The 23,827-nt window shown below is 34.2% G+C and overlaps 2 protein-coding genes and 1 long non-coding RNA gene across 6 annotated transcripts in view; 1 reads left to right on the top strand and 2 right to left on the bottom strand.

The window, feature by feature from the left end:
* Positions 1–577: 577 nt before the first annotated feature.
* On the bottom strand, positions 578–1,551 carry LOC138907164 (uncharacterized). Its single transcript, XR_011414926.1, has 2 exons — positions 1,439–1,551; positions 578–1,329 (listed from the first exon to the last, which is right to left on the bottom strand). It is a non-coding gene; the product is annotated as an uncharacterized lncRNA (long non-coding RNA).
* Positions 1,552–3,974: 2,423 nt separating this feature from the next.
* LOC138908371 (protein FAR1-RELATED SEQUENCE 4-like) lies at positions 3,975–6,112 on the top strand. Its single transcript, XM_070199033.1, has 4 exons — positions 3,975–4,264; positions 4,385–4,403; positions 5,237–5,983; positions 6,068–6,112. Exons 1-4 carry the CDS (start codon positions 3,975–3,977, stop codon positions 6,110–6,112), a joined length of 1,101 nt encoding a protein of 366 aa, XP_070055134.1.
* A 16,665-nt stretch (positions 6,113–22,777) lies between these two features.
* LOC104114108 (serine/threonine-protein kinase ATM) overlaps positions 22,778–23,827 on the bottom strand; it is an 89,670-nt gene continuing 88,620 nt past the window's right edge. For all 4 annotated transcript variants that reach the window (XM_070197495.1, XM_009624485.4, XM_009624478.4 and 1 more), the window contains 2 exons: positions 23,541–23,687; positions 22,778–23,042 (listed from right to left, as the gene is read on the bottom strand). In XM_070197495.1, the coding sequence (XP_070053596.1) occupies positions 22,965–23,042; positions 23,541–23,687 (225 nt within the window). In that variant the 3' untranslated portion in view covers positions 22,778–22,964. The remainder of the gene's footprint in view (positions 23,043–23,540; positions 23,688–23,827) is intronic.

The raw sequence follows: 23,827 nt of genomic DNA, 5'->3' as shown, positions 1-23,827 counted from the left end.
AAAAAATTAAAAAATTTTGAAAAAAAGAAAAAAATTTCTTATGTCCAAATAGACTCTTAGACTATTCGAAACTTCTTACTAGTAGTAGAGTTTACTAGCCCTTGGTCATATTATTTAGAAGTGTAGGGCAAGCTAAGCTCTCTATTAGTTTTTAAATTTTTGTGAGTGATTTGAGTAAAAATTTTGAAAAATAGTTTTTTGTAATTTTTAAAATTTTCGAAATATTTCAAAATTCATTTTCAAGTGAAAATTGAAAATTTTATGGTCAAACATTGATTTAAAAAAAAAAGTGAAAAAAATTTCATGGCCAAATGGGCACTTAACCAAGGGCTAGTAAACTCTACTACTAAGAAGTTTCTGAATAGTCCAAGACTATTAACCAAATGGTTTAGTTAAAAGAGAAATTTTGAGCTCCTTTTAAACAGCTAATTGGGGAATTTTATTTTGTAATATATTACTAATGTTATATATGACAGATCTGTAAAAATAATATAAAATATTTGTAGAGTTATCTTTTTTAAGTTAAATTGTAAGTGAATATAGGAGACTATTAATTGACCATACTAAAAAGGCAAAATTATCAGAAACGATTCTTTATTTTGACGACCAAAAAGAAAAAGATTCTTTCATCTCACTTTTTGGAATTAATTAAACATGTCACAGCAACGGAAAAATGACAATTGGAACTAAATGGAGATCAATATATACGTAAAACCAGGCAAAAAAGAAAAACCAAGAGCAAATACTCAAAGCAAAAGAGCCAAACAGTTAGCCCATACTCAAATTCCAAAATTAAAGAACCTAATGCTGTTCCTATTCTTGGATAAAACAGGTCGAAAATGTCATCCATTTTTCGCAATATTCCTCTACTGTTCCTCATGTTTTGCTGGGCTGCATTAATATTCACCGCAACCGTCGACGGAATGTCCTCCAATAAATCAACACACCTCTATACTTGACCCTGTGCCTCCCCAATCCACCGTTGCAAATCCCAAACAACTTTGTTAATTGTCAGGATTTTCTCATCTGGGTCAACGCCCAAACTCACTACTGATTCATTGAGTTGCTTTAGAGAGAATCTGATCATTCCTTGGCAATTTCTCAACACCCCAACAGTCTTGGGGTTGACTGAAATTGTCTTTTCAATTGAGGAAACGACATTCACAAGCACAATTCTTGATGCATAAAGCGAAAGAATAAAGATCCGAGATGGGTTAATTCTAGAATCTCCATTTGACCAAGATGATAATAATGGGATTTGGGCATCATAAAGTGAAGCAATAGAGTCAAAGCACGAGTCCGGATCTTCGCTGATGAGCTCACATACTGCTGTAATAGCATTTGTTGGGTTAAAGAACAGTGATTTGGACTCTGTTTCTTGTTTAAGTATTACTGAAGCAGAGATGATAGCAGCAATTATGAGAGTGAAGAGAGTTACCAGACAGATTATCAAACGTAGTTTCCTTTTGGTTCTTGAAGAGGATTGATCTTGCAGGAGGCTTTCCTTGTAGTTGTTACTGATTGATTCATCCATCTTCTTTCTTTCCAAACTTTTGGAAAATTTGGAAGTAATAAAAGGGAAGACCGAAGATGTTTCTTAATTGCTGAGGTCAAAGCCAAGAAGGTGTTGAGAACGAGGAAACAGACACTGTATTTACATATTCCTTTTACTTTCAATTTCAATTTACCTGAACTCATTTCACCGAGCACAAAGTCTAAAAAAAAGAGAGAAACTTTTGAATTTATGATGTAAAATGAGAGGTGATGTGCACAGATAGTCAATAACAACATATGTATTTATTTTTAAGCCACTATTTTAAATGTATTTAGTCTTTAGCCACTGCTTTAATAAACTTTTACCCGCCCGGACGAAAATACCCTTCTGCTATATAGGATTTCGCTGATACATACGCTCCTTATTCACGATCAGCAGCAGCTCAAACTTACGTGCAGAGAATTGTTGTGATCGTCCAAAATTGCAGAAGCTTCTCTTCCGATTTCAAACTTTTTGTCTAAGTTCAGAATTCAACTTTCTCGTCCAAAATTCACCATAAAATTACAGTAAGTTCTAAAGTTTCAGATATCTCTATATGTTTTTGTGTGTTTGTGTGGATTTTTATTTCGTTACTGAAGAATAAGATGCTAGGAATTTATTTTTTTTTCTTTTCTGTATTGATAACGTTAAGGACATCGCGTCCTTAACTCTGTGATTGTTCTGTAAATATTGAGGACATAATGTTAAGGATTTGGTGTCCTTAACATGACTGATGTTCTAAAAAATATTAAGGATAAAGTATCATGTATTTTGCAACTTGTATTAATAAAGTTAAGGACACGTTGTCCTTAACTTCATGACTGTTGTTCTAAATATTAAGGACATAGTGTCCTGTATTTGCAAATTGTATTAATAAAGTTAAGGACACGATGTCCTTAACTTCATGACTGTTGTTCTAAATATTAAGGACACTATGTCCTTAATATTTTCACTGCACACATCAAAGTGAAGGACACCATGTACTTAACATTTTCACTGCATGCATCAAAGTTAAGGATAGCTTGTCCTTAACATTTACACTGCACACATCAAAGTTAAGGACAACTTGTCCTTAAAATTTTCACTGCACACATCAAAGTTAAGGACATCATGTCCTTAACTTTTACAATGCACACATCCAAGTTAAGGACACTATGTCCTTAACATTTTGACTGCACACATCAAAGTTAAGGACATAGTGTCCTGTTTTTGCAACTTATACTGATAAAGTTTAGGACATGATGTCCTTAACTTCATGACTACTGTGTAAAAATTAAGGACATAGTGTCCTGTTTTTGCAACCTATACTAATAAAGTTTAGGACATGATGTCCTTAACTTCATGACTACTATGTAAATATTAAGGACATAGTGTCCTGTATTTGCAACTTGTATTGGTAAAGTTTAGGACATGATATCCTTAACTTCATGACTGTTGTTCTAAATATTAAGGACATAGTGTCCTGTGTTTTGCAACTTGTATTGATAAAGTTTAGGACATCTTGTCCTTAACTTCACGATTGTTGTATAAATATTTCCTGAATTTCCCATTTTCTTGACTTGCAGGATGGATACAATATGTATTATAGTTGCTTTTAATGGTAGATGGACTGCAGACTATAAGTATCTTGATCATCAAATAAAGCTTGTTCTAGTACCTTAGGCAATTCGATTTGAAGATTTCATTAACCAGGTATTTGAAGTTATTGAATTGGATAGAGACAAGTTTGAAGCAATGATATGGTTTGATATCAATCTGGGAACAAGCAAGGAAATGCTTGTATCCAAAGATTTAGATCTTCACACATGTATAGAGTTACTAAAAAGTCATTCACTCTTCAAGGGCTGTCGTTTCATTGTTGATATTTCAGAAAGAGTTTTTGATTCTATAAGCACCTTTGAACATGTCAATACAGAAACTCAACAAGACAATCAAGACAAATGCCAACAGATAATGGAAATAGATGTGGTTGAAGCTTAACCAATAACTGAAGAGGTGCTTCAAACATTTGATTCTATTCAAGTAGAAGGACAAAGCATTATAGATATTGACAACGAACAAGCTTTGGGTATTCAAGTCTTAGAGAGTGCACCGGTAATAGAAGAAGTTGCTGAAAAAACCTTTACTCAACTAACTAGACAAAGCTCAAATTCGAAACAAAAAAAATCTCCAACTACGATATTAAGGGAAAATGCTTCGTTGAATGAAATAAAAGTGGGATCAATATTTGACAAAAAGAAGAGTATAATTAACTGTTTTTCCAATATAACAATTAAAGATCATTTTGAATTCAAAGTTGTTAGATCAAGCTCAACAAGATATTCGTTGAAATGCAAATGATGATAGGTGTGGGTGGTGTGTGCGTGCTTTCAGAATTAAAGATTCAACACTATTCAAGATAGTAAAGATTGAGAAAAATCAAGTCTGCTCAATTAACACTATGAAATCTGATCAAAGGCATGCAACTTCAAAGTTGATTAGTGGTTACATTATCGACAATCTTCGAGACCCAAGGTTTGAAGATACACCAGCCTTTGTCATGGCAGAAATACAAAAATTGCATGGACTAGACATTGGTTATCACAAGGCGTGGCGTGCTATTCAACGTGCTTCAGCTTTAATAAGAGGAACTCCTGAAGAGAATTATGAATTATTGTCTTCATACTTGTATATGATGAAAAGTAAAAATCCGGGAACATACACTAACATAAAGATAGACGACAATAACAGGTAAACAATTAAAAAGAGTTTATTAGTCTGTTTTATAAACTTTAGGACATTGTGTCCTTAACTTGAATGTGTGTAATGAAAATGTTAAGGACATGGTGTCCTTAACTTTGATGTGTGCAGTGAAAAGGCTAAGGACATGGTATCCTTAACTTGGATGTGTGCAATGAAAAAGTTAAGGACATGGTGTCCTTAACTTTGATGTGTGTAGTGAAAATGTTAAGGACATGATGTCCTTAACTTTGATGTGTGCAGTGAAAATGTTAAGGACATTGTGTCCTTAACTTGGATGTGTGCAGTAAAAAAGTTAAGGACATTGTGTCCTTAACTTAGATGTGTGCATTATAAAAGTTAAAGACATGGTGTCCTTAACTTTGATGTGTGCAGTGAAAATGTTAAGGACATGGTGTCCTTAACTTTGATGTGTGCATTGTAAAAGTTAAGGACATGATGTCCTTAACTTTGATGTGTGCAGTGAAAAAGTTAAGGACATTGTGTCCTTAACTTTGTTGTGTGCAGTGAAAATGTTAAGGATATGGTGTCCTTAACTTTGACGTGTGCAGTGAAAAAGTTAACGAGATGGTGTCCTTAACTTTGATGTGTGCAGTGAAAATGTTAAGGACGTGGTGTCCTTAACTTTGATGTGTGCAGTGAAAATGTTAAGGACATGATGTCCTTAACTTTGATGTGTGCATTGTAAAAGTTAAGGACATGGTGTCCTTAACTTTGATGTGTGCATTGTAAAAGTTAAGGACATGATGTCCTTAACTTTGATATGTGCATTCTTAAAGTTAAGGACAAGTTCTCCTTAACTTTGATGTGTGCACTGAAAATGTTAAGGACATTGTGTCCTTAACTTTGATATGTGCAGTCAAAATATTAAGGACAAGATGTCCTTAACTTTGATGTGTGCAGTGTAAATGTTAAGGATTTGGTGTCCTGTATTTTTAACCTTTTGTTAAACTGTATTTTCAGGGTTTTTTTTATATGTTTTATGCATATGGATCATCAATAGCTGGTTGGAATCATTGTAGACGAGTGATTGCTGTTGATACAATATTTTTGAAGTCAAAATATTGTGGTATTTTAATAATTTCAGTTTCAAAGGATGCAAATAACCAAATATTCCCACTAGCCTTTGGAATTGCAGAATCTGAAAATAACAATTCCTATGAGTGGTACTTTAGTGAGCTTCGCAATGCAATTGGGAACCGTGATAATTTAATTTTTTTATCGGACATGCATCAATCTATTGCACATGGCATTGCAAAGGTATATCCTGAATGCCACCATGGGATTTGTATCTATCATTTGGAGCAGAACCTAAAGCGAAGGAAAGTGAAAAGTGAGGTCATAAAACTTTTCCAAAGTGCTGCAAGAGTATACAGGCGCAAAGAATTTGATCTATACATGTCAGATATAGCAAAAGTTGATAAGAAGACTTTTGACTACTTGATGGAAGAACCACCGGAAAGGTGGGCATGTTCTTGTAGTCCACGACGAAGATATGACATGCTCACAACAAACATAGTTGAGTCAATAAATTCTGTGCTATTAGAAGCAAGGGAGTTGCCTATATTAAGAATGATGGATTTCATCCAAGTGAAGCTACAACGTTGGTTTTATGAAAGAAGAAATGAAGCAGAAGGAACTTTTTATGACGTTTCTTATTGGGTAGAAGAGGAATTGAAGAAAAAGATAGATTTAGCTTTTACTTTAAATGTAAGTATTATGTTCTTACTTTAGCTTATTATTTTAATGATAATTTAACATAATGTACTAACTTATAGTTTTTCAACTTTGAAGGTCTTCCCTGTTGATTCATGGCGTTCTAGAGTTGAGAAAGAATGAATTACTTTCTTGGTGGACTTAAACAAAAGAACATGTGATTGTTTTCAGTTTCAATTTGATGAATTACCATGTATACATGCAATTGCAGCTATCGAGAAGAGAAACATCAAGAAGTCCAATTTCTGCTCAGACTGGTACTTAAAGGAATCTTGACTGAAAACATATAAAAGACAAATACATCCTGTAGGACATACGGATTCTTGGATTGTACCAGAGAGTGTTAAGTCACAAGTTATTAAACCTCCAGCTTTCAAAGTCCCGCCAGGTAGAAGGCTATAAGAAAAGGCATATTCCAGCTACCGAATCATCAAAAATAATATTCAAATGTGGTCGTTGCAGAAGAATTGGTCATAATAGAACATCTTGTATATATTCTTCGGCAGTCCATCCATTTTCAAGGAAGCATAGAGAATAATAGATATATCCACTTATGTTTATCTACTCTTTTAAGTTTTTTCTATAAATTGGATTCATTTAGAATGTTTTTATTTGAGCAAGTAAACATTAGCAGATGGTTATATAAATGATGTCCTGAACTTTCAAAGTTTCTTTGCACTTACGTGCTCTTTGTTTCTTTTTCTTTTTCTGGGGGTTCAATTTACCTTTTTCAGACCAATTATTATTTATGGGATTTTATTCTTGCCGTAAGTAAACAAGAAAGTCCCTTTCTTTATATAATTTGACGCTTGCAACTTGCTACATCTTTATTTTTAAAATGAGATTGGTATAAGTAAAACTTAAGGACATAATCTTTTACAAGTCCTGAAAATTCCAAGTATGAATCTAATATTAAGGACATAAATTTCTAAAATGTCCTTAACTTCTGAAAATCTCAGATTATTATCTAGATTTCTAGAAGTTCAGGACATTTCAGAAAAATATGTCTTGAATATTATTTTCATCCTTCAACAAATCAGGACGTTTATGAACATAATATCCTAAAGTTCTACAATAATCAATGTATCTTTTGCTATATCTCTACAGATTTAATAAAAAACTGGTAATTTAAAATGGACAAATCAATAGTTATAAAACTTGACATCTGCAGCTTGCTAAACACAGCTTGCTACATCTTAATTTTAAAATGAGATTGGTACAAGTAGACTTCAGGACATAATTTTTTGAAACGTCCTGAACATTTGAAGTATGAATCTAATATATAGGACATAAATTTCTAAAATGTTCTTAACTTCTGAAAATATCATTTTATTGTCTATATTTCAGAAGTTTAGCACATTTAAAAAAATATGTCTTGAATATTATTTTCATCCTTCAACAAATAAGGATGTAGTTAACAGATTCTGATGTTCTACAACAATCAATATGTGTTGCTTTGAATTTCTAAAAACTTCAAGACAATTTAATCAAAGATTGGCCCTTTAAAACTGTGAAAAAATGGACAAATCAATAGTTAACAGAAAGAAATAAATTAATAACACGATGCCTTCATATTACTGCTGAAACTATAATTTAGCATAGCTGTGACCAAAAAATTATGCTATGCAAACAAAATAAAGTGCCTTGTGACAATTTACAGGATATTTCAGAATTCATATGGATTTTTTACAGCAATTTTATACCAATTTCACTACAACTGACTTTTTTTACAACTACACTACAGCTCCTTTGGGCAGGAAGTTTCATTTTCACTATCATAGTCGTCGCCGACATTTTCTGGTGGTGTATCATAACCAGAATTTCTTTTCCACTTTCCATGTGCCCAAAGATTTGCTGCAAGTTCTTTTCTGAAGTTTGATATGTCCTCAGGATGGAATTTCTCCACATCCTTTCCCATCATCAACAACTCCACATACTTGATTAGGAATGCACCACAATCAGTCCTAAGAAAAATATGGAGTTAATTAAACAATATCTTTAATAAAATAAATCTAAAGTACATATAAATTATATAGCAAATGACAACATGTACGATCCAGTTTGGTGTGGTGATCTTTGCCACTGAATATCAAATTTGTTGAATGCATTTCCAAAAGACTTGTGATTTTTCTCAAACTATGAGAACTTTAGCAAGTGGGGGATCATGCGTGCATACATTTCAATGTGTTTCATTCCTTGCTCATATGGCTCACTATATATGGAATCGTACACATCAATCTTTCTCTCATTCAAGTCCAACACCCCCCAAAAGAAAATGTGTCACAACATCATTATCTTCTGAAGGAAGCCGACATGGAAAATTTTTTTTGTTAACCTCTGTCCAAGCAATTCCACATCTACGATTGTCACCCCATACATATGGTGTGAGAACCAACTGATTATCATCACACCAAAATAAATCTGAAGCGTCTTCATTGAAATCCTTATACACAATTAGCATATAGTTATCAAAAAGTATATCTGTAGTTGTGCAACGAAAAAGATGGGTGCAAGGGTGGTAGCATTCCTTCTTTCTCAAATAATACATGGCAATGTCAATATGCTTCATAAAAAGGCAAAAAAAAAAAAAAAATCTATCAGTCATAAATAATTAAAAAATAATAAATTAAGAAGAAAGAAAACAAATGCCTTATGAATTATCAAACCTTATCATCAAGTACAAAGCTACTATATGCAAGCTCAAGGAAGAATATTTTTCTATTAATTTTTTGATGGTACAATTTATATGGATTCTTTCTCACACCATTATCCTCAGCATATATATCAGTTTGTCTCCTGAAAATTTTGAAAATATCAAAGTTAGAAAGTTTATAAGTTAGTCCTCAATTCCAAATTAAGGACACTTGGTCCTGAACTTACAATAACAAGGTCATAAGTTTAGGACACTTAGTCCTGAAGTTAGAGTTACAAATTCAAAATTTAAGGACAGGTAGTCCTTAACTTACAGTTACAAGTTCAAAAGTTAAGGACACTTGGTCCTGAACTTGGACTTACAAGCTCATAAATTAAAGTCCTGAACTTAGAGTAACAAGCTCATAAGTTAAGGACAATTGATCCTGAACTTAGAGTGGAAGTGCAAAAATTAAGGACACTTGGTCCTGAAGTTAGAGTTGCAAATTCAAAAATTAAGGATATGATGTCCTTAACTTACAGTTACAAGTTCAAAAGTTAAGGACACTTGGTCCTAAACTTAGACTTACTAGCTCATAAATTAAAGGACAATTAGTCATGAACTTAGAGTAACAAACTCATAAGTTAAGGATAATTGGTCCTGAACTTAGAGTGGAAGTTCAAAAATTAAGGATACTTGGTCCTGAAATTAGAGTTGCAAATTCAAAAATTAAGGACAGGTAGTCCTTAACTTACAGTTACAAGTTCAAAAGTTAAGGACACTTGGTCCTGAACTTAGACTTACAAGCTCATAAATTAAAGTCCTGAACTTAGAGTAACAAGCTCATAAATTAAGGACAATTGGTCTTGAACTTAGAGTGGAAGTTCAAAAATTAAGGACACTTGGTTCTGAAGTTAGAGTTGCAAATTCAAAAATTAAGGACAGGTAGTCCTTAACTTACAGTTACAAGTTCAAAAGTTAAGGACACTTGGTCCTGAACTTAGACTTACAAGCTCATAAATTAAAGTCCTGAACTTAGAGTAACAAACTCATAAATTTAGGACATTTAGTCATGAAGTTAGAGTTGGAAGCTCAATACACTTAGTCCTGGATTTAAAATTACAAGTTCAAGACACAAATGTAAGTAATTAAGAAATAATGAATACATTTAGGGACTTACACTTTTTTGCGACCTTTCCTTTTCTCCTTTCCCAACCACCCAATGAATTTCTTCAATAAGTTTTCATCATCTTTGGCATAATGAAAAATACATGTACGAGTATATTTTAATTTTATCCAGCCTGTATACTTAGGAGTATTTTCATTGTGCGCCATCGATGTTCCTCTTTTTCTTTTCTGTTCAAAAGGAGATTTCAATTGCCAACTAAGCTTCTTATTCCTTTTCCCTCGACCAAGCTCTTCTTCAACATTTCCTTCAACCTCCATAGACAAACCCTCATCAATGCTCATTTGTGTAGTCGGAGGAGTAGGAGTAAGAATAGCAAATGATGGACCATCAAAACCAATACTATCTCTCTTAATTTTCCTAGTATATTGGTTAACGGCTTCATTTTTATTTTCCTCTGCAAGCAACACTACATATACATTAGTTTGCTGCAAGTCGTCAATTCTATGAATTGTCAAATAAAGAGACAAAAACTAAGGACATAATTTTTGAAATATCCTGACAATTTAAATTATGAATATAATATTAAGGACACAATCAATACCTGTGTTGTCCACGCTGCCTTCTTGTATTTCTTTAACAGACAATGGTGCTGACATATTGCTTGCATTTTCTTTATCTTGCAACTGTTCTCCATGTTCTTCGATTGTAAGTTCACAAGATTCTGCAAAATATTTACAGGAGCTAACACAATTAGTACTTGTTACTAATCTTTGATTAAAACAAACATGTATAAGATAAAAAAAAAAAACTCTGTCTAACCTTTTGCAACTGTCAAGATCATGCCAGTTAAATTATTATTTTGACTAGCATTTTTTTGGCTTCCAATATTGTCTGTAAGAGAGAGAGATGTAGAGATATCATATGTTCCTTCTATACATTTGCAAACAATCTCACTTATGCTTGTTCCTTGGGTATTTTCTATGTCTTGAGATTGTCCTCCACTTCTCTCTTTTGAAATTTCATCATCTTGATAGTCCACTCCATCTTGTGTAGTCGGAGGAGTAGGAGTAAGAATAACAAATGATGGACCATCAAAACCAATACTATCTCTCTTCCTTTTCCTAGTATATTGGTTAACAGCTTCATTTTTATTTTGCTCTGCAAGCAACACTACATATATATATTAGTTTGCTGCAAATCCTTAATTCTATGACAAATTGTCAAATGAAGAGACAAAAACTAAGGACATAATTTTTGAAATGTCCTGACAATTTGAATTATGAATACAATATTAAGGACACAATCAATACCTGTGTTGGCCACGTTGCCTTCTTGTATTTCTTTAACAGACAATGGAGCTGACATATTGATTGCATTTTCTTTATCTTGCAACTATTCTCCATGTTCTTCGATTGCAAGTTCACAAGATTCTGCAAAATATTTAAAAAAGCTAACATAATTAGTACTTGTTACTAATCTTTGATTAAAACAAACATGTATAAGATGAAAAAAATTCCGTCTAACCTTTTGCAACTGCAAGATCATGCCAGTTAAATCATTATCTTTACTAGCATTTGTTTGGCTTTCAATATTGTCTGTAAGAGAGAGAGGTGTAGAGATATCATATGTTCCTTCTATATATTTGCAAACAATCTCACTTATGCTTGTTCCTTGGGTATTTTCTATGTCTTGAGATTGTCCTCCACTTTTCTCTTTTGAAATTTTATCATCTTGATAGTCCACTCCATCTTCTTTCCTTGCAGTTTCAAAAGATTCTGTAACATTTACAATTAATACTTGTTACTAATAGTTTACTAAAACTAACATTCAACATGTCATGAAAATTCTATCTAACCTTGATTGGCATCATTTTGATTTCCAAATTTCTCTTTAAGTGAGAGAGGTGTAGATAGATCATATATTTTTTCAACACATTTGCATACAATCTCACTTATACTTGTTCCCAATGGATTTTCTAAATCCTGAGATTGCACTCCAGACAAGATGGAATGGAATCTCACTTGTCTCTTTTGGATTTTTCTGGTCTTGACATTCCATTACATCTTAAACTTGTACTCCATCAAAAGATTCTACACACATTTGTAATCACAAAAAAGTTTATATGTATTATGCTATTGAATATAAATTTCAATGATAACAAATTCAAAAACTGTATCTAACCTTTCCCAATTTCGATGCCAATATCAGTTTCATCTTCTAGATGCGCATCTCTATAATCGCTTTCATAATGAAATTCTACATGCACATCTATATCATCACATTGATCATCAACTGCATATTTGCTAATTGGAACACTAGGTTCTCTCTCTATGGTCCTTTCATGAGGTTTGTCAAGAAGCTTCAATAAAGTATCAATCTTTGATCCTAGGTTTTTCTTTAAAGCCTGTGAGATATTATTTAAAATAAGAATCGGAATGTTAGCTGCTTATAAGTTACGGACATTGGTCCTTAACATAGAGGTACAAGCTCACAAATTAAGGACAAATGTTCCTTAACTTAGAGTTACAAGAACGGAAATTAAGGACATGTAGTCCTGAATTTAGAGTTACAAGTTAAAAATTTAAGGACAAATAGTCCTAAACTTCAAGTTACAAGCACAAAAATTAAGGACAGGTAGTCCTGAACTTAGAGTTCCAACTTAAAAAAATAAGGACATGTAGTCCTCAACTTAGAGTTACAAGTTATAAAGTTAAGGACATGTAGTCCTGAACTTAGAGTTACAAGTTAAAAATTTAAGGACAGATAGTCCTGAACTTAGAGTTACAAGTTAAAAAGTTAAGGACATGTAGTCATGAACTTAGAGTTACAAGTTAAAAAGTTAAGGACAGGTAGTCCTAAACTTCAAGTTACAAGCTCACAAATTAAGGACACTTGGTCCTTAACTTAGAGTTACAAGCACAAAAATTAAGGACATGTAGTCCTAAACTTAGAGTTACAAGTTAAAAAGTTAGGACAAATAGTCCTAAACTTCAAGTTACAAGCACAGAAATTAAGGACAGGTAGTCCTGAGCTTAGAGTTTCAACTTAAAAAAATAAGGACATGTAGTCCTGAACTTAAAGTTACAAGTTATAAAGTTAAGGACATGTAGTCCTGAACTTAGAGTTACGAGTTAAAAAGTTAAGGACAGGTAGTCCTGAACTTAGAGTTACAAGTTATAAAGTTAAGGACATGTAGTCCTGAACTTAGAGTTACAAGTTAAAAAGTTAAGGACATGTAGTCCTGAACTTAGAGTTACAAGTTAAGAAGTTAAGGACAGGTAGTCCTAAACTTCAAGTTACAAGCTCACAAATTAAGGACACTTGGTCCTTAACTTAGAGTTACAAGCACAGAAATTAAGGACATGTAGTCCTGAACTTAGAGTTACAAGTTAAAAAGTTAAGGACATGTAGTCCTGAACTTAGAGTTACAAGTTAAAAAGTTAAGGACAGGTAGTCCTAAACTTCAAGTTACAAGCTCACAAATTAAGGACACTTGGTCCTTAACTTAGAGTTACAGGCACAAAAATTAAGGACATGTAGTCTTTAACTTAGAGTTCCAAGTTCAAAAAATAAGGACATGTAGTCCTGAACTTAGAGTTACAAGTTAAAAAGTTAAGGACATGTAGTCCTGAACTTAGAGTTAAAAGTTAAAAAGTTAAGGATAGGTAGTCCTAAACTTCAAGTTACAAGCTCACAAATTAAGGACACTTGGTCCTTAACTTAGAGTTACAAGCACAGAAATTAAGGACATGTAATCTTTAACTTAGAGTTCCAAGTTCAAAAAATAAGGACATGTAGTCCTGAACTTAGAGTTACAAGTTAAAATGTTAAGGACATGTAATCCTGAACTTAGAGTTACAAGTTCAAAAGTTAAGAATAGGAAGTCCTAAACCGAGAGTTACAAGCTCAAAAATTAAAGACATGGTGTCCTTAACTTAGAGTTACAAGCACAGAAATTAAGGATATTACCTTGATGTCATTTTGAATCCTTTTTTCTGATAAAGCTATTTTTTGATGTATTCTAGTACATTCTACCTCCATATCCTTTTTGAACTTCTTCGATAATCTCTGAATCAAAAACCATAAAAACAAAAAAGTCTCTCAAGCAAAAACAAGCAAATAAAAAACTAATGGTATTCAAAGACAGAAAACCTACGTTAACAATTTCCTTAAGCAAGACTTCATCAAATTGTGTTGAAGGCATTGAACTTTGATCTTGAGACAATGGCACATGCACACTAGTGGGATCCGCATCTACTTCAGAAGAAAGAAATGGTACCATCTCGAGCAACTGATACAACTATTATATAAGAAAAAAAAAACGTAAGTATTCAGAACTAAAACACATAAATAAAAAAATAGCTAGTAATCCTGTTAACTTACTTTTTTATTATGGAAGTACTTTTTACATAGGGTGTCATAATGTGGAGATTTCATATCTGAATAATATAGCATCCGGGGGAACCCACATTCTCTGAAGTTCACAAATTATTTTTCCTGAAAAATTGGGAATACTTCCATAATCCAAATACAGAATGCGAAAGGGAAGCCAAGTATAGTATAACTGTCCTTCTCTTTATCTTTCTCTTTCTCTTTCTCATTCTCATTCTCATTGTCTGAAGTATTTTGTTTGGGATTCAAGCAGCTCTTCAATGATTTTAGTAATTTTTCATAACAAAGAGAGCCCCAATTGAAAGAAGAGCAGAGTGCATCGTCATCTACGATTTTCATTACCCGCTCAGACACATTCCGATTCTTGCGCTTCCCCATCAACACAGATTCAACAAAATAAATTGTTGCCAACTTCACCGCATCGTCATGGCTGCCTATAAATGATGCAGTTGTACCATATGGGTGACTAGTAATAAAATACCACAAATCACCTAACTCGATTCTATCCTTTCCAGGGAGGTAGACTTTCGAAAGCCTATTTTCTCTTTCACATAAAACTTTGAAGTCCACTGAAGAAGAACATTTCAACCCAGTAATTATCTGGAACGCTTTACGTGTAAACTTCACTTCATGATCAAAAACCTTGAATGTCATTGAATGCGAGTCATTGCTTATAATTTCTGAAAGCAACGCACAACGAATAAGTCTACCACAGAACTTCACACCTTGTAATCGGAAAAAGTTTCCGAAAACACCATCCCTCAACTTCTTCCATTGCGTATTCGACAAGAAACTTTTTATTGTTTCCTTATACTGAAAATCTCCTTTCCAATAGCTCATTGAATTACGCCAATCATCAAACTCGAAAACATGATCTCCTTCCATTAGCATACTACAAAGAAGGAAATAGAACGTAAACATTAGGACTATCTTTCTGAAATGTCCTTAATATTTAAACTACAAAACTAAAATCCATGACCTAAGTAGATGCATCTTTAATAGAAGAACAATATACTAAAATTAGCTTATAAATTCTTAGGACTATTTTTCTGGAATGTCCTTAATAATTAAACTACAAAACTAAAATTCAGGACCTAAGTAGATGTATCTTTAATAGAAGAACAATAAACTAAAATTAGCTTACAAATTCTTAGGACTATTTTTCTGAAATGTCCTTAATATTTAAACTAAAAAACTAAAATCCAGGACCTAATTAGATGCATCTTTAATAGAAGAACAATAAACTAAAATTAGCTTACAAATTCTTAGGACTATTTTTCTATAATGTCCTTAATATTTAAACTAAAAAACTAAAATTCAGGACCTAATTAGATGCATCTTTAATAGAAGCATAATTAACTAAACTTAGCTTACAAATTCTTAGGACTATTTTTCTGAAATGTCCTTAATATTTAAACTAAAAAACTAAAATCTAGGACCTAATTAGATGCATCTTTAATAGAAGCACAATTAATTAAAATTAGCTTACAAATTCTTAGGACTATTTTTCTAAAATGTCCTTAATATTTAAACTAAAAAACTAAAATCCAGGACCTAATTAGATGCATCTTTAATAGAAACACAATTAACTAAAATTAGCTTACAAATTCGTAGGACTATTTTTCTGAAATGTCCTTAATATTTAAACTAAAAAACTAAAATCCAGGACCTAATTAGATGCATCTTTAATAGAAGCACAGTTAACTAAAATTCCTAAACACAGTTAGCTTATAAATTCTTAGGACTATTTTTCTGAAATGTCCTTACATAATCAATATATTGATTGAACCACAAACACATTTCAATACCAAAAGGTTCTCAATAACTTTCTCACAATAATCTGTACCTTATTCCTCAGCGAATCAAGTTATAATCATTATTTTGGACATTTCACACATACTTGATGACAAATACTGCATTGATCACGATTAGAGATATACAAAAAGAAAAATGCATAAAAGCAAAATTGAAAACATACTAGTACGTTGGTTCGCTGCAGAAAAGATGACAAAGGAGAAGAGATTAAGTTGGACAAAGTATACGCAGAGAATTGTTGTGGGCTGGGCAGGAACGATATTGAGGGAGCAAAATTTTTCTTATGAAATTTTGGCTTTGAACTTCAATTGAGAGAAGAGAGTTGCATGCAGGAACGATATTGAGGGAGTGAAATTTTGCCTATGAAATTTTGGCTCTGAACTTAAATGAGAGAAGCATATAAAGGAAGGGTTTGGGAATAAAAGAAATAGAAGAAAGGGTAAAAATATCTTTTCATATTAATTTTAATAGAGTAGTGGCTATTTTTGCTCAACATTAGAATTGGTGGATAAAAAATAAATACCACCTTATTTAGTGGCTACCACACGCTATTTTTACGTAAAATGAGACACATATATTTTGTGTGACTATAAATTATTACATAAAGGTAAAATATTTCCAAATAGGAAAAAAGTCATTTTTTTTACACGGACTAAAAAAAATATAAGTTCACATAAATTGAAACGGATGGAGTTTTAATTACTCCCTCTATTTCAAATTAGATGAGATACTTTCCTTTTTAGTCTATTCCAAAATAAATGACACATTTCTAAATTTGGAAATAATTCAACTTTAAATTTTTCATTTTACCTATTTTACCCTTAATGAGAAGTTTTTATAACCATACAAATATCATCACCCTACAAAGCTTTTACCCCTTAAGCTTTTAAAACCACAAGTTTCAAAAGTCTTCTTTTTTTTTCTTTCTTAAAACTCCGTGCCGAGTCAAACTACCTCGTCTAAATTGAAACGGATGGAGTATTTATTTTGATACTCCGAATCGCTTAGTGGCATCTTGCGTGATAGCAGCTCTGCTGTTGTTCAGTACTAATTCGTTAGTAATTTTTTTACGAGGATTCTTTGGCTTTTATTTGTCTCGAGAAAATTCTATACTATATCGTGTTGTAGACAGGTGTAAATACATAGATAATCCCTGTTGAACTTGTATATTTACAAGAAGAAAAACAAAACAAAATATTATATTGATAACACGTGTGTATTTATTCTTTGTATAGATTAGTTGTAGTGTAGTTGGTACAGTTGTACACAGTATAAATAGGCGTAGATATTTTTTTGTACTAAGCAACTTTTACATTTTGTATCTTGTATACTTTAGCTCTGTTAATTTCTAATGAAAGAGAAGGTTCCAGAAGACTCCCTGCCTAGGTCCTTCTTCATCCTCCATTAGAGCTCATTTGAGGTGAGCTTTTCCTCTTTATTTCTTCTACTATTTTGTCATGGTATCAGAGCTAGGCTCTCAGTCCTAAGATCAATCAGTCGATTCTCCATTCGATTATATCTCTATGATAGTTTTCTGTGCGAGTAGCGAAATTTTCCCAATTTTCAATTCGATCCTTGATAAGTATGGCTATTGATGAAAACACGACGGATTCCATAAATCCACTTCTAGATTTGACAAATCCACTCTTCATGCATCCATCTGAAAGTGTGGGTTCTATGCTTGTACTGGTACCTTTCGACGGATCGGGATATAGGTCATGGAGAAGAGGAGTTCTCAGAGCTCTCTCAGTGAAAAACAAGGTGAGATTCATAAACGGAAAATGCAGGAAACCGGATTCCAAGGACCCTAGTTATGATCAATGGGAACAATGTGACAATATGGTCACATCGTGGATTCTGAATTCTATCTCAAAGGATTTAACGGATAATCTGCAATATGTTAATGATGCTCAGAAACTTTGGCAGGAACTAGAGGATAGATATGACCAGACAAACGGAGCGAAGCTGTATCAATTGCAGAAAGAGATAAATGATTTGAGTCAAGGAACCCTAGACATCACTGGGGTATTACACTAAGATGAAGAAGCTCTAGGAAGAGCTGAACATGTTGAATGCACATGCTCAGTGCAAATGCAACTGTACATGTGGTGCTAAGGCAAATATGCAGAAGGTTGAGCAGGACAGAAGGTTGATTCAGTTCTTAATGGAGCTAAACGAAGTTTATACTGTGGTAAGGGGAAGTATTCTGATGATGAATCTGTTGCCTTCACTCACACAGGCTTTTTCAATCCTTATCTAAAAGGAGAAATAAAGAGAGGTCAAACCAAATGATCAGTTTGTGATTGAATCTACTGCCCTGAGTGCAAATAGGTCAGGAGGAAATTCTTTCAGAACAAGTTATAATCAACAATCAAATACTCAGACAATGCTGGATATACAAACTACAATCAACAAGGAAACAGAACTGGGAACAATAACTACAGGGGAGGATATTTTGGGAGCAGACCCAGGTTTTTTTGTGACTATTGTAAGAAACCAGGTCACACTAAGGAAAGATGCTACAAATTACATGGTTATCCACAAGATTCAAGGTTCAACAAAGGAAAGAGAATTGTTGGAAATGTATATGGAAGTCAAAGTGAGAATGGCATTGAAGGTGAATATGGAGGCAATGGCCAAGTACAGGAACATGATCGAACCATGCAAAACCTTACAAAGGAACAATATAATCAACTACTGAGCATCCTGGAGAATTTTCATGCTGGAAATGGAGGAAATGAACTGAAAGCAGGAGCTGTGAACTTTGCAGGTATTTCAGCTTGCTCAACTTCATTTGATTCTGGTGCTAACTCATATGAGTGTTTTAGATCAATTGCTGATTCCTGGATACTTGATTCTGGGGCATTAAATCACATGACCTATAACAAATCCATGTTTGACCAATGTGAAAACTCTAGTATACCCTTTCTTAGTTACACTGCCTAATAGTTATAAGGTGAATGTGACATTGATAGGAGATGTAGTCATGAGTCCTAGGTTCACCCTAAAAAGAGTCCTTTTTGTCCCTAGTTTCAAATTCAACCTAATTTCTGTGCATTGCTTAACAGTTCAACTTGATTGCTTTGTCATATTTTCCAAATTTGCTTGTATCATTTTGCAGGACCCTTCACTGAAGAGGCCTCTGACAATTGGTAAAAGTAAAGATGGTCTGTACTTTTACACCTCATATTCCTGCAAGTCTAATTCCTTGGTCAATGCCAATTCATCTAGTTCATCTAATAAAGGTGATGCAATCACTAAATCTGTTTCACATGTTCCATCTAGCCTAACTAGTAGTAATAATGTTGTCTCACACTCTGTTTCACATGTTGTACCTAGTTCACACACTTCTTCTCATGAATGCAATAAAGTTGTCACAAATTCTCATGTGCAATGTAAAGGAAATGCCAATTCTACATACAATGCATCTATGTTTGATAAAGATATGATTGATCTCTTGTGGCACAATAGATTGGGACATGTAGCCTTTGCCAAAATGAGAGGAATTGAGTCGATACCTGTTCATTTTTCACCCAAACAACCTTTCATTTGTCCTATATGCCCAATGGCTAGACAAAACAGATTGCCCTTTCCAGAAAGAACTACAGTCACAACCAAAATATTTGAAATCCTACATGTTAGTTTATGGGGGCCCTATCATGTCCCAACACATGATAGGCATAAGTACTTCATCACCCTAGTAGATGACGACAGTAGGTGTACTTGGACACACCTGCTTAGCTGCAAAAGTAATGCTCTGCAGGTAGTCAAGGCTTTCACTGCCATGGTAAAGAATCAATTCAATTGCTCCATTAAGACCATTAGAACTGACAATGGTCTTGAGTTCATAAACTCTAAGACTGCTTCCTTCTTGCAGTCTGAGGGCATTATACATCAGAAAATATGTTCCTATACGCCCCAACAGAATGGCATTGTAGAAAGGAAACATAAGTATCTTTTAGAAACAGCCAGGGCACTGTTGTATCAGTCTAAACTCCCCATGCAATACCAGGGAGAATGCATTCTCACCTTAACCTATTTGATTAACAGACTCCCTTCTACTACCCTAAAAAAACAAATGCCCATTGGAGTTACTTTACAAAAGAAAACCCAACTATTCTCACCTTAAAAGTTTTGGATGCCTTTGTTTTCCTACAACCCTCAAAACTCACAAAGATAAGTTTGAAACAAGATCCTTACTTCATGTTTTTGTGGGATACCCCTTTGGGACAAAGGGTTACAAGGTACTCAATCTAGTCACAAAGAGAATTCATGTATCAAGAGATGTTGTATTCCATGAAAGTGTATTTTCTTTTGCTTTGCATTCTGATTCCAATAGAGTCTTTCTCTCATTTCCACAAATAAATTCAGACTTGGCACAAGACCTGTTTCCCCCTCATGAGTCAGTATCTCTTCCTAGTTCACTTGGTCCATATCTCCCAGCTATGTCACTTGACTCCTTATCACTAGGGCTGAGTGAATCCAATTCTCATACAACTTCAAACTTTGAAGAATATTCTACCCTGTTTGAGAACAATCAGCATGAGACATCTACCAACAATACTCCCAACTTAGTGATTCAACAACCTAATGAAACATCAGGAACACCCTCCAGAACTCTCAAAGTCCATACCTATTTAAAAGATTATAATTACTCACTCCCCACGTTACAGACAAGCCACCTTAACTCTCCTTCCAGCAGCAACCAAAGCATTACCTCACTTTCTTTTAATGTATCTATACCCAATGCCCAATGTGTTTCACTCAATGCTTTGAGTTCTGTTAGTCAGCAATTGATCAAAAACATTTCACATGGGACTGAGCCCAGTTCATATGAAGAGGCAGCTGCTGATCTTGCATGGCAGACAACTATGAATCAGAAATTTGAAGCACTTTATGCCAACCATACTTGGAGTTTAGTGCCACTTCCAGCTGGAAAAAGAATAATAGGTTGTAAATGGATATATAAGGTGCAGTACAAGGCAGATGGGAGCATAGAAAGATTTAAAGCAAGGCTAGTAGTAAAGGGATACACTCAGCAGGCAGAGGTAGACTATACAGAAACTTTTTCATCAGTAGTAAAGATGACAACTGTTAGAGCTCTAATTGGGATAACAGTGAAGAAAGGATGAGAGATCTCCCAACTAGATGTCAACAATGCATTCCTCCATGGGGACCTCCATGAGGAAGTATATATGGAAGTACCTCCAGGTCATGTTGTGGAAAGGCCAGGCTTAGTGTGCAAATTGAATAAGTCCTTATATGGTCTGAAACAAGCAAGCAAGCAAGCAATGGTATGAGAAGTTGATTGCAGCACTCTGTTCCAGAGGATACACACACTCCCTACTCGACTATTCATTGTTCTACAAGAAGCATGGAGCTTCATTGGTGTTTGTGGCTGTTTATGTAGATGATGTCCTAATAATAAGGACTGATTTACAGGAAATAGAAGCACTGAAGGCTTTCTTACATGAGACCTTCAAAATAAAGGACATGGGAAGGCTACATTATTTCCTGGGGTTGGAAATTCTGTATAAGGATGATGGGGTAATCTCAAAGAAAATCCACAATGGATCTATTGACAGAGTTTGACTGCACCAAGTACTCTGCTATAACTTCTCCACTTGATCCTTCAACTTAGCTAAGTGCATATGGGGGGTCTCTAATGCCTGATCCTTCTCACTACAGGAAACTAGTAGGAAAGCTGAATTTCTTAACTAATACAAGGCTTGACATATCTTATAGTGTGCAACATTTGAGTCAATACATGCAGAGTCCTAGGGAGCCACACCTGAAAGCTGCATACCATGTACTTAGGTACCTTAAAGGTGATCCAAGCTTAGGGATTTTTCTATCCATATCAAAGACTACAGGGTTCGAGCCTTCAGTGACTCAGACTGGGCCGCTTGCCTGAGTCAAGGAAATCAGTTAGTGGATATGTTGTGTTGCTAGGTGACAGCCCTATTAGCTGAAAATCTAAGAAACAACACACCATTTCATTATCCTCAACAGAAGCAGAATACAGAGCAGCTAGACAAGTTGTGGGAAAATTAGTGTGGTTACTTAGGCTGCTTGAAGAATTGACAGTTCCCTTAACATTACTTGTTCCAGTTTTCTGTGATAGCCAAGCAGCTCTCCACATAGCTAAGAATCCTGTTTTTTATGAACGTACAAAATACATAGAAGTGGACTGCCACTTTGTGAGGAATCAACTACACGAGGGATTACATCACATTTCCACACATGAGCAGCTGGCAGATATATTCACCAAGCCTCTTATAGAGATCAAACATTGCAATTTACTTAGCAAGTTGGCTGTGAGTTCCTCCCAACTTGGGGGGGGGGGGGGGAGGGTATTGAGAACATGTGTATTTATTCTTTGTACAAATTAGTTATAGTGTAGTTGGTATAACTGCACACATGTACACATTATAAATAGGCGCAGATATTTTTTTGTACTAAGCAACTTTTACATTTTGTATCTTGTACACTTTAGCTCTGTTCATTTCTAATGAAAGAGAAGGTTCCAAAAGACTCTGCCTTGGTCCTTCATCCTCCATTAGAGCTCATTCGAGGTGAGCTTTTCCTTTTCATTTCTTCTACTATTTTGTCACAGGTAATTTCATTTCATGTCTATGGGAGGACAAATAGAGAGAAAAAGAAAAAAGAAGAACGCGCCGTAGAGGGGTATAAATTTGATTTGAGCTTAAAGTTCAAGGCTTCAAGCTCGAGAAAAAGAGTTCTAATTCCATTTTTGTCTTATTATTTGAAAGTGAGATTGTGAGAGCTTAAGTTGTAGATGCACCGGGAGAATCAAACATGAAGTTGAAACCCATACAGATTAGAATAAATGACGGCGTTGCTGACATATTTACATGACATCAGTTCATTACAGCGACACCCATAACCTAAGATCACGTACAAGATTACACTAAGGAGGGAAAAATGAAAAAGAAAAGGAAGAAACCCAAAAGATTTAATCAGCGCTGACACTAGTTTGAAAGCTATCATAGCCAAGCTCCCCATCCAGGAAACATATGACACAAACGATCAGGATCAATGGCGTCGTGTATGAGTTGTTGAACCTGCAAAAAGGGGGACACTTATCACCTCTTTCCTTTCTTTTATGCAACATAGATTGAGGTACCAATAGGAAATTCAAGTTTGATTCAAAGGAAAGTATGCGTCTTAGAAGCACAGTACCCTATCAGCCAATTCTACGGTTGTCTATTCAAGTCATAGAAATACCTCCCCTCTGACCAATCTAAACCCATATAGCTATTGGAAAGAATTTGCTGATCAATTTCAGTCAAGAGAGAAAGCAAATAAAGATAATTAGAGTTGCCTGAACCTGAAAGCACAATTTCTGAAAAGAGCATTCATATAGTAGTGTGTATTATTTGTGTAGAAGGTAAAGAATGATGCTCTCAAGTTTAATTAGACATATCACTGGGCTAGCAGGGATTAAAATTAATAATCAGATTAATAATTTAAGCCGTTAGGATAAAAAATGAGGAAAATTAGGAACTTTTTGTTAGTGTATAGTCAATAGTGTGTGTGAATTGATGCCTTATTCCGGTTACCTGCCCATGAACACTTCTCATTTCACCTTCTTCATATCCATCTAACTTTTGTTTAACACGCATCAAGGCTCTAGCAGCATCCTTGTTCCCCTCATAGTCATCTTGTTGAGAGTCTTCCAAACTGGTTTCCAGATCATCTTCACTTTCCTAACAAGCAGAAATAGTTCAATAAGCCTTGGTAAATGCGAAGATGAACATTATTATACCTTTTTCAGATATCAACCAGTTCATATATACACGTATTTTATTTGAATTGTAAAAACATGAGTACAGGCTATTCTAATGGG

Source organism: Nicotiana tomentosiformis, chromosome 3 (assembly GCF_000390325.3).
Source record: "Nicotiana tomentosiformis chromosome 3, ASM39032v3, whole genome shotgun sequence".
In the NCBI taxonomy this organism is placed as follows: Eukaryota; Viridiplantae; Streptophyta; class Magnoliopsida; order Solanales; family Solanaceae; genus Nicotiana; species Nicotiana tomentosiformis.
This window is presented reverse-complemented; position numbering and strand designations above follow the sequence as displayed.

What these genes read in the sequence shown, in the direction of transcription:
- LOC138908371 (XM_070199033.1), top strand. Translation starts at nt 3,975, where the DNA reads ATGAAATCTGATCAAAGGCATGCAACTTCAAAGTTGATTAGTGGTTAC. An exon ending in ATTTAGCTTTTACTTTAAAT is followed by an intron (nt 5,984 to 6,067) that starts GTAAGTATTATG and finishes TCAACTTTGAAG; the next exon opens with GTCTTCCCTGTTGATTCATG.